The 16,711-nt window shown below is 46.0% G+C and overlaps 2 protein-coding genes across 5 annotated transcripts in view; one reads left to right on the forward strand and one right to left on the reverse strand.

Annotated features, from left to right (window-relative positions):
* HSF1 (heat shock transcription factor 1) overlaps positions 1-10,796 on the reverse strand; it is an 81,690-nt gene extending 70,894 nt beyond the window's left edge. The window contains exon 1 of one of the 4 annotated variants that reach the window (XM_053244705.1): positions 10,173-10,796. In XM_053244705.1, the coding sequence (XP_053100680.1) occupies positions 10,173-10,304 (132 nt within the window). In that variant the 5' untranslated portion in view covers positions 10,305-10,796. The remainder of the gene's footprint in view (positions 1-10,172) is intronic. The other 3 variants (XM_053244702.1, XM_053244704.1, XM_053244703.1) reach the window with 3 other exon arrangements.
* Positions 10,797-11,104: 308 nt separating this feature from the next.
* The window catches only part of BOP1 (BOP1 ribosomal biogenesis factor), a 92,366-nt gene continuing 86,759 nt past the window's right edge, over positions 11,105-16,711 (forward strand). The window contains exons 1-2 of the mRNA XM_053244695.1: positions 11,105-11,361; positions 15,988-16,179. Coding sequence (XP_053100670.1) covers positions 11,230-11,361; positions 15,988-16,179 — 324 coding nt within the window. The 5' untranslated portion in view covers positions 11,105-11,229. The remainder of the gene's footprint in view (positions 11,362-15,987; positions 16,180-16,711) is intronic.

Here is a 16,711-nt window from a genome sequence, read left to right on the forward strand (position 1 = left end):
AGGGGACAAGTCATGCTTGCTACTACAAGACCAGCTCTCCTCCCCACTCCTGCAACCATGAACCTCATTATTCTACCTGAGTTTCAGTCCCTCCAGGGAGGGAGCGTGGTTTATGCATTGTCCTGGCCATGTTTTGGAGTACAAGTACTCCTGGCCCAGCTACACAGCCTCGGAATCAGAATTGGAATCCGAATCTATATGGACTTTTGCCATACTGGTTCTCAAGTTTGTGAGTGGTAGCGCTATGCCACTTGCCCCTGCTTTTCTCCACAAGGAAATCTGCTCATGTGCCGATCTACAAGTGCACCGGACGCACCACCGGACAAGGATAGGTAATACTAACCTTCTTCCCCTCTAAATCTCCTCCCTCCCAAGCCCTTTCTACAGCAAGCCTTAAGCTGATTTATTTACAGTTTGGACCTTAAGCTAAAATTCTTCTTCATGAGATTCTTGTTAAGGACTGTTAGCTAAGATTTTATTCCTTTAACCAATGTTTCATTTTCTGTACTCCTCCCCCCACCGCTCAAATCTATCTTTGCATATACACTTCCTCATCATTTCCAGACCAAAGCTTTGCTCAAGATTATTGACGCAATAGACTGCTCTTCCACAGTCAAGCTGATTTCCCCGGTAACCCAAAAGTATAGCTGGAGTGTCCTAGCCAAGCATTCCGGAGCTGATCTATTAACAGTGGCCAAGTTTGCAGACGACACTAAACTATTCACTAAACTGCTCCAAAATGATCTTTCTAAACTGGGTAAGCGGGCAACAAAATGAAAAATGTGATTCAGTATAAGCGTAAAGTGATGCACTTGGGAGCAAAAAAATCCTAACTTCACATATGCACTGATGGGGTCTGAGCTGTCAGTGACTTACCAGGAGAGGTATTTGGGAGTTGCAGTGGACAGCTTATTGAAAGTTTTGACTCAGTACATGGCAGCCTGCTAGCTGAACAGAGGCACCTATTAAAAGTGATAATTCTCTTTATTTAGCAGGAGGAGAGCAACTGACCCTATCCATCCCCAGCACAGCATCCCTCCAGTGGCTGTTGCTGGTGTCGATCATGGTTTTTTCCCAGTTTGTGAGTAGGGATGTGCACTGAATTGCTTCGGTACACACCCAAGGGTGGCGAGGAGTTCTCTTGAGAGGAGGCGGGCAGGTCCTACCTGCCCATCCTCCAAGCCCCCGCTGGCCCACCGCAGCACTATTGCAATGGAAGGACTTTCATGCAAGTGGCAGCTTGCCCCTCTAAAATGCCACGCTGCGGCAATGGGATGCGTCCCTGACATCCCTCGCACAGAGTCGGCACCAGAACTTGGGCAAGTGGCACAAGCTGCTGCTTGTGCAGAAGTCTTTCCGTAGCACTAGCATTGCGGTGGGCTGGCAGGGGCTTGGAGGATGAGCAGGTAGGACCTGCCAGGGAGCCGAAGCGTTTCAGCGCCTCTTCAAAGACAGGGGACAGGGAGTCTTCTTTATTTATTTCTATGTAAACCACTTTGAGAACTTTTAATGAAACCGGTATACAAGCATTTGTCAAATATTCATATAAAAAAGCAAACTCCATCCTAGGAATAATTTGAAAGGGACTGAAAAAATAGCCACTCATACTGCAACACCATTTTACAAATCTAAATGCCATTGTACAAATCTTAAACACCACAAGGGGAAACAAAGAATGAAATTACTATAAGCAAAAATAAGCAAAGATCAATCCTTGTACCTCTTGCATCATGGTTTAGCAAGAAACTACAGACAAAATGACCTTAAGCCAGTCCCCCCGAAACTACGTGAACTACTTCTGGGCAAAAAAACCAGAATGAACAGCTACATTCTGAATACTGTGTACAGTTCTGGTCTGCATGTATCAAAAAGGACTGGAAAGGTGCAGAAAAAGGCAACCAAGATCATCAGGGGTCTAGAGCATCTTCCTTATCACACAAGAGTACAAAATCTAGGGCTTTTCAGTTTAGGAAAAAAGCGACTAAGGGGAGACATGATAGAAGCTTACAAAATTATGCATGGAGTAGAGAGAGTGGATTGGGAGAAGTTCTTCTCCCTCTTTCACAACAGTAGAACCAGAAGTCTTCCCGTGAAACTGATTGCCAGGAAATTTAGGACTGACGAAAGGAAGTACTTTTTCACACAGTGCATAATTAGTCTGTGGAGTTATCTATCATGGGATGTGGTGATGGTCGCCAGCTTGGATGGCTTTAAACAGGGCTTAGACAAATTTGTGGAAGATAAGTCTATCAAAGGCTACTAATCTTTATGGCTATAAGCTACCTCCACAGGTAGGATGCCTTTGAATAACAGTTGCAGGGAACCTACAGCAGGAGAGTGGGCATGCCCTCATCTCCTGCTTGTGGACTTCCAGAGGCATCTGATGGGTCATTGTGAGACTGTAAATGAACCATAAGGGAGAAGCATGTATATCGGATTCACAAGTGACAACAAAGAATCCAAAACAAAGAGAAACAACAGTGCTAAAGAAGTTTGATAAAGCATTAAAATATATTGACAGCTCGAATTCCCCCCCCCCACAAACATAAGAATAGAAAACAGGTCTTTCAATGGCTACTAGTCTTGATGGCTATGGACTAGCTCCGGACTCAGAGGCAGAATGCCTGTGAGCATTGTCAGAGTTGATAAAAATCGTTTTTTAAAATTTAAATTGATTTTTAAAAACACAGTTCATAAAGAATCTAGGTCAAATATATCATCATGAATATTAATCATAACTTCTAATTATATTCTATGCACATGTTAACAGCAATATATGGGGATGCGAGATAACAGACCTGGTCAGTCCTATTCTGCAGGTGTTGTACATGCGACACACAGACAAGCCCTTGCTCCCCGTCCCCCCAAAAAGTGCAAAGACAAAGCTCAATGAATAAGGAGAGAATGGGGCGGGATGGAGTAGATCTGAGTGAGAAGGAGTTTGGATAAAAATGCATGAGATGGGGAGAGGAGGGGAAGAAAGAGTGAAGCCAAAGGCGAACAGAACATATTCATGCAGTCCTGAGGAAACCTTTTTCCCAGTGTATCCTCCATTGCAGAAGGAAAACATCTATCATGTCGTCAGGCCATAAGAGATACCACCATTTGGGATTATTTTAATGACGTGCCTGTACCTGTGGGTAAGGAAGGCATCCATTCAAAACAAACATGCAACAATGAAATGCAAGGCCTACTTGTCTGAATGAAACAACATTATGAGAAGTGTGTACTACCTCCTAAAAATCAAACTTACATCTCTAAATCTATTATATATATAGTTCTCTTAGACGTATCCGTCGCGAAGCCCATGCATGGCAGCACTTGTGAGAGTTGGTGAGCAAGCTGCCAGGAGGGGAAGATTAAAGCGGCGGAAAAGATCAGGCCAATGGGCGGGTGGGGAGAGAAAGCAGTGGGGGGCAGGAGGAGAGAAAGTGGCCGGGGCCCGAGAACGAGGGAGAACTGGAGGCGCAGAAGCTCTGCACCCAGGCCAGCTAGTATGGGCTGGATGAGGGAGAATAAACTGAAGCTGAATCCAGATGAGACGGAGGTACTTATTGTGCGGGGTCAGAACTCTAGAGAGACAATTTTTATCTGCCTGTTCTAGATGGGATCACACTTCCCCAAAAGGAACAGGTTCGCAGTCTTCTGAGTACTTCTGGATTCACACCTCTCCCTGGTTTCTCAGGTTGAGGAGGTGGCCAGGGGTGCCTTCTATCAGCTTCGGCTGATATGCCAGCTGCGCCCCTTTCTCGAGATCAATGACCTCAAAACAGTGGTACATTTGTTGATCACCTCCAGACTGGACTTCTGTAATTCGCTCTACGCGGGGCTGCCTTTGTACGTAGTCCGGAAACTTCAGTTGGTTCAAAATGCGGCAGTCAGGTTGGTCTCTGGGTCATCTCGGAGAGACCACGTTACTCCTCTGTTGATGGAGCTACACTGGCTGCCAATAGGTTTCCGGGCAAAAAACAAAGTGCTAGTTACAACTTACAAAGCCCTAAATGGCTTAGGCCCTGGGTATTTAAGAGAGCATCTTCTTCGCTATATGCCCCACCACACATTGAGGTCATTTGAGGAGGTCTGTCTCCAGCTGCTGCCAACTCGCTTTTAGGATCCCAAGAGGGTTAAGAATGAATAAGGCTCCTGCTATGTTTTCCTCGGATGCCAGTTTTTTGAACACTTGGAATTCTATATTAAATAAATGTTCCTTTGACCTCATGCTCCTTATAATTAAGAAATCTTTCCAGGAACATGAGGAAACATGCGATACAATTACGGAATTAGAGACTAAGTTGGGGGATTCAGTTCCAAGTAGTGATTTTGACTTAAAGATACAGGATATTGAACGTTCTCTGCATAGATATCAGGAAAAACTGATTGATTTTAAAGAACGTAAATGGGAAAGAGACCGTAAGGATTATGAAACTAATCAAATTTATGCTTGGACAGATCGAAAAACTCCTATTAGAAAATCTGTAAAATGGAGTGAACCTATAAGCTTTTCAGAATCAGATTTTTCAGAATCGGAAGGCTCAGCAGGTGCTCTTTTTGATAATGAGGTCCCTGCTGGCAGTAGACCACGTTTGGAACACACTTCCAAACGCTCATTTAGGGGGGGGGGAATTTTCAACCGCGATCACGCCCACAAACCAGAAGGAAAACATAGTGGTGAACATTAGCAGTCGGGTACTTTCTCCAACAGAAAATAAGGTCTTAAATTTGGGACTATCTTTTGTCCCATTGTCCTTTCATGATGAGTTCAGATTAGAAGTGGACCTTTTTAAACTGGAGAGACTTATTAAATTACGTATTATGTTCGGTGATACTAAAGAACTGACTAATAAATTCAGACCCAAATCTTATTTTGTTCCATATCTTGAATATCCGGCTGTTACGGTTTTTATGAATGAGATCAAAAAAGATCTACATAAATTGGAAAAACAATATAGTAGTAAAAAGTTTAAATATGGCAATCTAACTAAGGCAGAATGGGAGTCTATTAAGGTCCTGTCGAACGATGACTGTATAGTTATAAAACCTGCAGATAAAGGTGGGGCTCTGGTTATTCAAGATCGGGATAAATATGATTTAGAAATTAATACCCAATTAGCGGATCGCAATACATATGTTCCCATTGACCATGATCCTACTTTAAAAGTACAAAAACTTATCAATATTGTGGTTCAGGAAGCTCTAATGATGGGGGTGATTTCTGAGAAGCTAGCAGATTTTTTGGTTAATAAACATCCCAGAGTCCCGATTTTCTATACCCTTCCCAAGAGTCATAAAAATTTATACCATCCACCGGGCCGACCCATAGTCTCTGGTTCTAACTCTGTTTTTGAACCCATATCATCGTATATTGAACAATTTTTAAAACCTGCGGTCCTTCAAATACAAACATACATTAAGGACACCTGGGATTTCATCACTAAGGCAGAAGTTGTTGGTTCCTATGTTGGTTCCTAAGAATTCCATACTAGTCACCTTGGATGTGAATTCGTTATATACCAACATTCCTTTGGAAGAGGCTCGTTTGGTTATTCAAGAAGTTTTGGAAAATAGATCAGATCGGGATCCCCCCACCTATTTCCTTATGGAATTTGTAGATATTATTTTCGAACATAGCTACTTTCGCTTTAAATCTCAATTTTACTCAAAAATTAAGGGTATAGCCATGGGCAATAAAATTGCCCCTAACGGCTAATTTATTCATGTCTAAACTGGAGGATAACATCATATTAAATCCCCTTCACAATCCGTTTTTTGAAGAAATTTTCTTCTTTAAGAGATATTTGGATGACATTTTTTTAGTTTTCAGAAATGTGGATAAATTTCAAGGATTTGATAAATGGCTAAGCACCATACACTCTACAATAAAATTTACCAGTTCAGTACATGATAGAACTATTCCCTTTCTTGATACTAGGGTGAATATTAGTGATTACAATAGAATTTTTTTCACACTTTATACCAAACCCACAGATAGAAATGTTTTTCTGCATTACTCGTCTTTTCACCCTTTCCAATTAAATAACTCCTTACCATATAGCCAATTTTTACGCCTTAAAAGAAACTCTTCACGCTCCAGAGATTTTGAATTAGCGGCTGATAAATTGAGCTCTCAATTAAGAGTTATGGGTTATCCTGTCCAAGTTATTCATAAGGCCAGACGTAGGACACAATCTTGTGACAGGTCTTCCTTATTATGGACTGTTCCACACATTGACAGTAAACAATCTCGTATCACATGGTCAATGCAGTACTCCTCCTTAAGTTATAAAATTAAGAACATCATTCGATGTCATTGGAGATTGGTATCAGACTTACCAGGCTGTGCCAATTTCCCATTAATAGCGTTTCGAAAAAGATCTAGTTTAAAAGATCTTCTGGTTAGAGCAGATCACCCGACTCGGAGGGAGACCATGGAATCTAAGGGTTTCTTTAGGTGTGGTCACTGTGTGGCATGCCCTATGGCATTGCAAATTACTAAATATAGGGATGACAATGGTAAAGAACACAGATTAAATTTTTTTGCTAATTGCTCCACCAAAAACATCATATACGTAATACAATGCCCATGCTCTTTGAGATATGTTGGCATGTCAACTAGAACAGTTCGATCTCGGATTTTAGAACACCGTTCCCATATTAGGAACCATAATTTGGATTGCCCTATGGTGGAACATTTTTTGCAGGCAGGACATTCGCCTAATGATCTTCAATTTTTTGTGATTTACAAATATATACAGAAAGAATTTTCTCATGATAACATTAAAACCATCCTTTTACAGAAGGAGGCATTTTTCATACACCAGCTCCGGACTCTGGAGCCCCTGGGCCTTAACCAGATGAATGACTTTTCCTGTTATTTATATGTCATCCCATTGCTGACCCCTCTCCTTTTTTGAGAGACCTCACACGTTAAATTGGAGACTATGGCTTTTGACTCTTTATATTTGTTACTGGTGCATTCTCCTTTAAATCAGTGAGATTCCTCCCTGCCTATGTTATATTGTTCACCACACAGTCATAATCTTGATATACTTTATCTGTATCTGTACCATGATCCTATACTACTTTTTATAGCATAGAGTATTCCATGTAATTATACTGTTTAACGGCATATTTTGAGAGGCGCTTTGCAGTGTTTCCCTTCCACATGTATAATTGGTCATTAAAATGCAATTAGATGTTGTAGCACTACTCCCTTCCTGACTAGAGAGTGAAAACATATGTGGGATGTTTGTAAGATATATAAAGACTTCGTTAGCACCACAGTGTTTTGTACTAGTTAGTATCCGGTAGGATATCTGAATTCAGAAGCCACCGGGTAGTGCAGGGGCACTACTGGAAGAGTGTAAATGTGAGTAAATATTTTCTGGTCTGTATAACCTCTTAAGTTTGAATAACTTGTTGAAAGTATTGTGTACTAATATATGTTTTATTATATGTTTAGCTCTTTTTCTCCTGATGAAGTCCTGCATTTTGCAGGAAGAAACAGGTTTATATAGCCTAGGACACCTGTTGAGCAAATGAACAATACCTTTTGGACATCTTCTGGATAGAGAACATCCAGGTTCAATACCTTCAGGATAAAGATCATTTACTTAAGGAGCTACGTTTTACATAGGGAGCTGGCTCAGGACCCAAGTGTTGGGAAGAAGTATGAACTATCTTTGGGACGATAGCTGGAACAACTTACCAGTACTTTTGGCACAATTCATCAATATATTCTGTTTGGAAGAACTCCTTACTTGTTATTAACAGTCAGTGGATTCACATATTTTCATCTACTCTTACCATTATTATGGGGAGTTTATTTTGACTCTCTCAGAGTTTGTTGCTTCTCTATACATACGTATTATTATTCTTGCATGTTTAATGTATAAAATAGATTTGTTACACGGTCATTCTTTCTTTTTGTTTATGGTTTTGCCAACTCGTTTGGTGGCTACACAGAGACATGCCTTCTCAGCTGCTGCCCCAAGATTGTGGAATACGCTCCCTAATAAGATACGAGCCTCCCCATCTCTGGCAATTTTTAAGAAACTACTGAAAACGCATCTCTTTAACCAAGCTTTCTCAGCTCTTAAAAACTTGTTTTTAAATTGTTTTGGCTATTTAATTGGTGTGTTATGATGTTTTAATTGTTAATTAGTATTTTATGCAGTTTATAATTTTTGTTTTGTTAATTTATTTTAATGGTGTTTTAATGTAAATCGCCCTGAGCCTTTTGGTGGTATAATTTTTTAAATAATAAATAAATAAGTATTAAGGTTATATTAGACAACAAGAATGTACTTTCATAGAAAATGATTAAATAGAATCATAATGATTCAAATATTTAAAATTGAGTCCTTTTGTGAAGTGATTTAAATAAATTGGATTTAAAGCAAAACAACCCTGATGCTTATGAAGACCAATTGCAACGGGAGCAATAGAAGGCATCGCTTCATCTCTTGTCTGTGGGCTTCCCAGTCAGTGTTCTCTCTAATTTTTATCTGTGTCATATGTGCTAGTCACTCGTGTTTCAGACCCCAAAGGGAGTTGAACCCCCAAATATTCTCAGCAATGTTTAGTATATCTCCTTATACTGGACTGAACATAACAGTAGAATCTCATAAATTACTACTAAAAGTCAAAGCAGCAATGAAGTGTAAGTCCTGCTTCCAGAGGTGCACCCAGGTAGTTTTGGAGCCTGGACTAAAAGGCCTTTGGAGGCCTCCCCGCTGCATGTTAAGCATCATTTTTTAACACATAGGTTCTTGAGGACACAAACCACACCACCCAGGCCAGACTAGAGGAGATTTGTGGGCCCTGAACTTTGGTCCCAAAGTCCAGGAGTAAGAGCACCTCTGCCTGCTTCTCTTTAGAGAAGACACAACCCAACTGTAGATCCAGACAGAGAGTAAGATATGTAGTCAAGGGAAATTAGATATTTTTTCTTGCAAGGCACACCTCTGTCAGGAATGGCTCAAGTCTGAAAATACTTGCTGCAATGGCAGAAAGTTAGACTAGACTTCTACTGCTACCGAAGGAGGCCCGTCCTGGAGGTGAGCAAAACAGCTGCATGTTCCCTACTCACAAGATGGATCGTCAGAGGAGAAGAGCTGGGCACTAGCATGGAGTTGAGGGAACAAGTTGAGGAGGGTTGAGCAGAGGCTGGCACTGAGGGAGCACAGCTAAAGGAAGGTGGCCCATTTCCCAGCAGAATCTCCCTCCTACCAGCTTGGACCCTGCTGCTCAGGATTGCCTACATGGACCAGCAGGCTCTCCAGGAGCCCAAGCCAGGCTCTTTCCTAGCCCTCCCTGGAGACTCTGCCAAGGGTTCTTTGGGCAGCACCGAAGACCACAACCAGGCTTTTGGGCTAGGAGGGCACAGCAGTGCAGTGAGTGTGTGTGGGGGGAGGCAGGAACAGAGCGCCAGTACTTTTCGGCTCCTCTGGCTTCCAGGGTGGGCATGCCCATGGGGGCTGTCACGGAGAGAAGCGCCTTCGGCACTTCTGGATTTGCAACTGTGCCACTGGTGCTGGACACCACTCCACCCAGGATCCCAAGCGACTGCTGGACAGCAACTCCCATAAGCAGCAAGCGGATGCTGCCCATCACAGATCTTGCCCAGTCTCCACAGGGGCCTGAAGAGGAACCTGGAGCAGGAAGCAACAATAGCCTTCTGGATGGCGGGAGCCCTAGTCCAACAACAACCTGAAGACCCCCCCCCGCCCCACTGCGCCTGGCAGGAGAGAAGGCGCCCCCCGCTGGGCTCAGGCGCTGCCCTCCTGCCAAAAAGGCCCCCTACCCCAAAGGGGACCACACCAGAGCCAGCCACTGGCGCCACGTGTTGGGTTGGGTGCCGACATGCTGTCAGCAGCAGCGCATCCTGGAGCGGCGGGGGGTGGGTGCCAGAAGTGGCTGCTCTTCTCTGGCCCCGGGGCGGCGCTGCCTGGAGGAGGCTGCTGGCCAGCGAACTGCGCAGCTCTCCCACCCAGCTGAGGGGCCGGACTGCAGGCAGCGCAGCCGCTCTCGGTCGAAAGGCGTGGGTCCCCGCTCGCCGCCGCCGCCCCCCTGCAGCTCTACCAGACGGGTGGCCAGCCTGCAGGCAGCGCTCTCCTCCTGCTTCCGCAGCCCCCCCTGCCCCGAGCCCACCCCACGCCGCCTCGGCCGCTCACCGGGCTCCAGCAGATGAGCGAGTCGGTGTCGGGGTCCTCGACCAGCGTCCAGAGCTTGGTGAGGAAGGCGGGGACGTTGCTGCCACCGCCGCCACCTCCCCCCGCGAGGGCGACGGCTCCGGCGGCCTCCATGCCGCCGCCTGGCTGCTCCCTTCACCCCCGGCTCCGCTGGAGTTGGGCTGCTGGGCTGGGTCGGCCGCCCCTGCGCCCAGCAGGTTGGGCGCCTCGCCTCCAGGCCAGGCGCCCCCGGGCCGGCGGGCGGTTAGCGGCGGAGGCGGCCCGCGGCGGTCCCTCTTGGTGTACTCGGCCCCTCAGAACAGCCAGGCATGGCCGCCGCCATCTTGAAGCACCAGATGCGCATGCGCCACGGCGACCGTGCGTCTCCCTCGGACTAGCTTTATTATTCTTCATCACGACAGGCTTTTGACAGCAGCGCGCGCGCGCACAAGAGCGACTCCCGCCTCGGATCCCTCCCCCGCTCTCGTCGGAGCCCAGCTCCATGCGCATGCTCGGAGCTTCGAAGCCCGAAGAAGAGCTGGGCCTGCGCCTTTCTCGCCCACGGAAACGCGGGTCGAAGAAGCCAGGAGGATTAGCGCATGCGTACTTCTTCAAAGCCCTTCGGCCCGTGCAGTAATAAGTAAGAGCGCGGAGGATGCCCCACCTAAGGCTCTGTCGCTGCAGATGGACTACAGCTCCCATCATCCCCAGCCGCTTCTGGGAATGATGGGAGTTGCGTCCAACAGCAGCTACAGAGCCTCAGGTGGGCCAACCCAATTTGTGCGTGAGAGCTCCGCGGACTCGAGCTGCCGCGCACGCGCCGGGGAGTGGGGCGCAGACCGTTGACCTCTGACCTCTCGCCTCAGATTTTCCACCAGATACCTTTGGGGTCTTTTTAAAAATTCCTATGAGGAAAAAACCCAAAGAAACGGAGATGTCTCGCAAACACGTCAAAACAAAATTCTATTTTAAAAAATACCCCACAACTTAATGAAACGTTTAGGTTAGAAAGAGGCGTTCCTTTCCGGGGCGGGCGCTGCGTTGGCCGGCCTTTCCGCGCATGCGCCGTCGAGAGCAGCTGCTGAGGCGACCGGCACGCGGCGGCGAGGGAAGGCAGCCCGGCTGGAAGGCAGGCAGGCAGGCAGCACCGGGACGGAAGAGAGCCGCCATGGAGCCCGCCGGAGGCCGCCCGGTGAGGGACGCGGGCCTGGGCAGGTCCCCTCCCCCGCGCGCGCGCGGGTGGGCAGGCAGTTGGCGGCTGCCGCCTTCCCCTCCCCCGCCGCCGCGAGTGGGCTTGCCGGGCGGCCCATGGGAGCCCCCACCCCGCTTGGCCCAGAAGGGGCCTCGTCCGGGGGCGGGGAGCGAAGCGGGTCAGAGCCGGGAGGGAGGGCGGGAGAGAGAGCGGGCGGCACGTGGTGGTGGGGTGGAGGAGAAGCGGGAGAGGGCAGCCAGGCTGGCAGGGGCCGGGAGAGCATCCCCCGCGGACGGAGGCGGCAGCCTCTGGGGCTCTTCACCTTGGCAAGGAGGCGGCTAAGGGGACAAGCGGGAGGACTAGCGATGGCTACTAGTCTGGTGCCTGTGGGCCACCTCCAGCCTCAGAGGCAGGGGAGCCACAGCAGCAGGAGAGGGGGCAGGCCCGGACCTCCTGCCTGTGGGCTCCCCAGAGCAATCTGGTGGGCCACAAGATGCTGGACTAGATGGGCCTGATCCAGCAGGGCTGTTCCTGTGTTCTTATGGGCCTGGCTCCGTGTTCCCTCCAATAGGGATTCCCAGATGTTGTTGACTACAACTCCCAGAATCCCCAAGCAAAAGCCATTGCAGCTGGGGATTCTGGGAGTTGTAGTCAACAACCTCTGGAAATCCCTGTTGGAGGGAGCCAGGCCCTGGGGATTGGGGAGGAAGGACCCACCATTGCCATGCCCGTCTGGGCAGGCAAGACTGGAAGGGAGCATGGGCTCGGCTTGGGAAGCTTGCATGCAGAAGGTCACAAGTTCCCTCCCTGGCAGTATCTCCCAAGACAGAGCTGAGAGAGACTCCTGCCTGCAGCCTTGGAGAAGCAGCCGCTGCCAGTCTGGGTAGACAATACTGAGCTAGATGGACCAAGGGTCTGACTCCATATAAGTCAGCCTCCTATGCTGCTAACTTTTAAAAAGTCTTTAAAGACTTTATTTTTTCATCCAAGCTTTTTTACTGGACTGTGGTTTTAAATTGTTTTAAGATTTTCATTTTTTATCTGTATAATAATAATAATAATAATAATAATTCAATTTCTATACCGCCCTTCCAAAAATGGCTCAGGGCGGTTTACAAAGAGAAATAACAAACAAATAAGATGGCTCCCTGTCCCCAAAGGGCTCACATTCTAAAAAGAAACTTAAGACACACACCAGCAACAGTCACTGGAAGTACTGTTCTGGGGGTGGATAGGGCCAGTTACTCTCCCCCTGCTAAATGAAGAGAATCACCACGGTTAAAGGTGCCTCTTTGCCCAGTTAGCAGGAGCTGCTAACAGTTAGCTGATTCACTCGAAAAGACAATTATGCTGGGAATGATCAGCGGGAGAAGGAGATGGGGACAGCCTTGTACTCGGTGGCTGGCTATTATAAAAAATGACACTGGAATGACCATGGTGGAATTAAAGGAAGCTGTACGAGATAGGACGGCATGGAGTGCTTTGATCCCTAGAGTGACCGAGAGTCGGACACGACTGAATGGATAGAGAGAGAGAGACACGTGAACAATTCTATGAACAGTTCTTTTTGTCTTTTATGTTAGATCACATAACATACCAGCATACATATGCTGGTAGAACCAGCATAGCATAGTGGTTAGAGTGTTGAACTAGGTCTGGGGAAACCCGAGCTCGGATCCCCATTCAACCATGAAACTCACTGAAGAGACTCTATGCCTGTCATTTATCTCTCAGCCTAACCTACCTCACAGGGTCATGTACACTGCTCTGAGTTCCTTGGAGGAAGAATGGAATATAAATGTATGTAAATAAATCTATCACAGGGTCCATCTGCACACTTCCTTAAAATAATGGCTGCAGAAATAAAGCAAAGTAACAGCAACTGTTAAACAAAAGTCTGTCTTAGTAAAAGTAAACTGTGGTCTAGTAATAATACTTGTTCAAAGTGCTTTAAATGTATTGTTATCGTAACAACCCTGTAAGGTAGCTAAGTCACCTTAAATGGCGCAGCGGGGAAATGCTTGACTAACAAGCAGAAAGTTGCCATTTCGAATCTCTGCTTTATCCACTGTTACTGCAATTAAGAACATAAGAACAGCCCTGCTGGATCAGGCCTAAGGCCCATCTAGTCCAGCATCCCGTTTTGCACAGTGGCCCACCAGATGCTGCTGGAAGCCACAGGCATGAGTTGAGGGCATGCCCTCTCTCCTGCTGTTACTCCCCCGCAACTGGTACCCAGAGGCACCCCGCCCCCGAGGCTGGAGGTGGCCTACAGCCCTCCGACTAGTAGCTGCAATAGACCTCTCCTCCATGAAGTTATCCAAACCCCTCTTAAAGCCATCCAGGTTGTTGGCTGTCACCACATCTCGTGGCAGAGAATTCCACAAGTTGATTATGCGTTGTGTGGAAAAGTGCTTCCGTTTGCTGGTCCTAGATTTCCTGGCAATCAATTTCATGGGATGACACCTGGTTCTAGTGTTATGGGAGAGGGGGAATAATTTCTCTCTATCCACTTTCTCCACCCCATGCATAATTTTATAGACCTCTATTATGTCTCCCCACAGTCATCTTTTTTCTAAACTTAATAGCCCCAGGTGTTGTAGTCTTGCCTCATAAAAAAGGTGCTCTAGGCCCTTGATAATCTTGGTTGCCCTCTTCTGCAACTTTTCCAGTTCTACAATGTCCTTTTTTAGATGTGGTGACCAGAATTGTACACAGTACTCCAAGTGTGGCCTCACCATAGTTTTGTATAAGGGCATTATAATTATTAGCAGTTTTATTTTCAATCCCCTTTCTAATGATCCCTAGCATGGAATTGGCCTTTTTTAAAAACAGCTGCTGTACATTGAGTCGACACTTTCAACGAGCTGAATCAGCACTGTGAATTGTGAATCAGCACTGTCCTTACCGCTTACATTTTAGCTTCACATCATGATGATGGCCACTGGCTGGGTCTCTTCCATCTCATTGCCCTTGGACCCCAACTTTTGCAGTTGCTTTCTTTCTTTTTCTCTGTCCCTGTGTCAGGGATGATTCGATTTAAATCACTTCACAGGAGGACTCTATTTTAATGATATCACAGTTTAAATCACTAGTCAGGAAGATTCCATTTAATCATCATTTTCTAGTAAAAGTACATTCTTGTTGTCTAATAAAACCTTAATACATATTCATGGATAGATGCAGGTTTCATTTCTAGAAGGTAGGTACACACTGTAATAAGCCACCTAAATGTGCAGTGGGAAATGACTTGACTAGCAAGCCAGAGGTTTCCAGTTTGAATCCCTGCTGGTATGTTTCCCAGACTATGGGAAACAACTATATTGAGCAGCAGCAATATAGGAAGATGCTGAAAGGCATCATCTCATATTGCGCGGAAGGAGGCAATGGTAAACCCCTTCTGTATTCTACCAAAGACAACCACAGGGCTCTGTGATTGCCAGGAGTCGACAACGGCACACTTTACTTTACACACTGTAGTAGGTGCACATATCTCATAATGCTGTTTCATTCAGGCAACCAGGCCTTGCATTTCTTTGTTGCATTGTTTGCATTACACACATATGCCTGTCTTATCCACAGGCACAGGGACTTCATAAAAATATTCCCAAATGGGGTCTCTTATGACCTGCTGCCACAATAGGTGTTTCCCTTTTACAATGGAGGATACATTTGGGAAAGGTTTCCTCAGGACTACATGAATATGTTCTTTTCACTTTTGGTTTTACTTCTATTCCCCTCCCATATCTCTTGCGTTTATATCCAGACAGACTCTTCCTCCTTGCTCAGACCTATTCCTTCCTTCCAAATCCTCCATTCATTGGTCTTTAGCCCAATTCAGACATTCAGATGTCTGTACACTTGTACACATGTTTATGTGATGAGTGTACTTGTGTTCATTTAAAAAGTGAACCTGGATACAGGCCCTTCAAATGCATGGGAAGTGTACTTCTGTACCTGCATTCAGCATAACATGTGAATGACTGTACCTGTGTACAGATCTGTACCTGTGTACACTGAACACTTGCACAAGTGTTAAACATAACTTGTGAGCCTAATGCCTTTGCACTTTTGCAGGGGATGGGGCGGGCGGATGGCAAGGGCTTGAGTGTGAGTGTGTGTGTGTGTGTGTTGCATGTATACCACCTCCATAATAGGATTGATCAGGTCTGATCGCTAATCCCCATATACTGCTGTTCACATGTTCATGGAATATAATTAGAAGTTGTGATTAACATTCATGATGATATCTTTTACCTAAGTTCTTTTTAAACGAATTTTTAAAAATCCAATTTAAATTTTTGAAAAATCTTCTATTTTTAGCAACCCTTCCCTGTGTGTATGTATATGCCTGCCATGTGATGAAGTAGGCTGTAGTTCACAAAAACTTATGCTGAAATAATTTTTTTAGTTTTTTAGATGCTACAGCTGTTCTTAATGGAATTCTTGGCTTCATAGAATATTTGACCACAAAATAGATGGTCAGTTGTGTAGCATGCCGATCCTGACTAGGGACCAGATAAAACTGTTTAATGGCATTCAGCTTCATGGGGAGCATTCACAAGCTTTGAGGGATTTAGGCCTCATTGGATGTACAGTCCTCTGATGTTTGTGGTTTCCTTTCAGCAACCTCTCTTCAGCACCCCAGCCCTTGAGGAGCAACATGGGGAAAGTGATGATCTGACAGACAGTGAAGAAAGTGTCTTCTCTGGGTTGGAGGATTCTGGGAGCGACAGCATCACAGAGGAAGAGGAGGATGATCATGACAGTGGAGTTGAGGAGAAGTTGAAGGGCATGGATCACTCTGAAAATGTGCATGTAAGTATGGGTGTCAGTGCATAGTATCTGTGATGCTGTGCTTCTGTTCATTTTATTTTATTTTATTTATTTCACTGTTGTCCTGCTTTTCCTATGGGCAGGGCAACACTCCTAGGGAAGTGTAGATTCCCACCACCCCACCCCATTTTATCCTCACAACAAACTGGTTATATTGGTTAGACCAGGGGAATATGGCTCCCATCGCACCAAGTCACAATGGCCAGTAGACAGGGATGGTGGGAAGGCCATCACATTGGCAGGAAAGCCACAGTTTGAGACCCCCGGCTAGATGGAGAGGTGGTGACTGGTTCAAGGTCATCCAGTGAGCATCGTGTAACAACTATCTAAGAGAGCGTTGTCTTCATTATGAACCCCACCGCCCATTGAGGTCATCTGAGGAGGTCCGTCTCCACTTACCGCCAACTAGTTTGGTGGCTACACAGAGATGGGCCTTCTCGGTTGCTGCCCCGAGATTGTGGAATACGCTCCCTGCTGAGATACGATCCTCCCCATCTCTGGCAATTTTCAAAAA

This window comes from Hemicordylus capensis, chromosome 4 (genome assembly GCF_027244095.1).
Source record: "Hemicordylus capensis ecotype Gifberg chromosome 4, rHemCap1.1.pri, whole genome shotgun sequence".
Classification (NCBI taxonomy): domain Eukaryota; kingdom Metazoa; phylum Chordata; class Lepidosauria; order Squamata; family Cordylidae; genus Hemicordylus; species Hemicordylus capensis.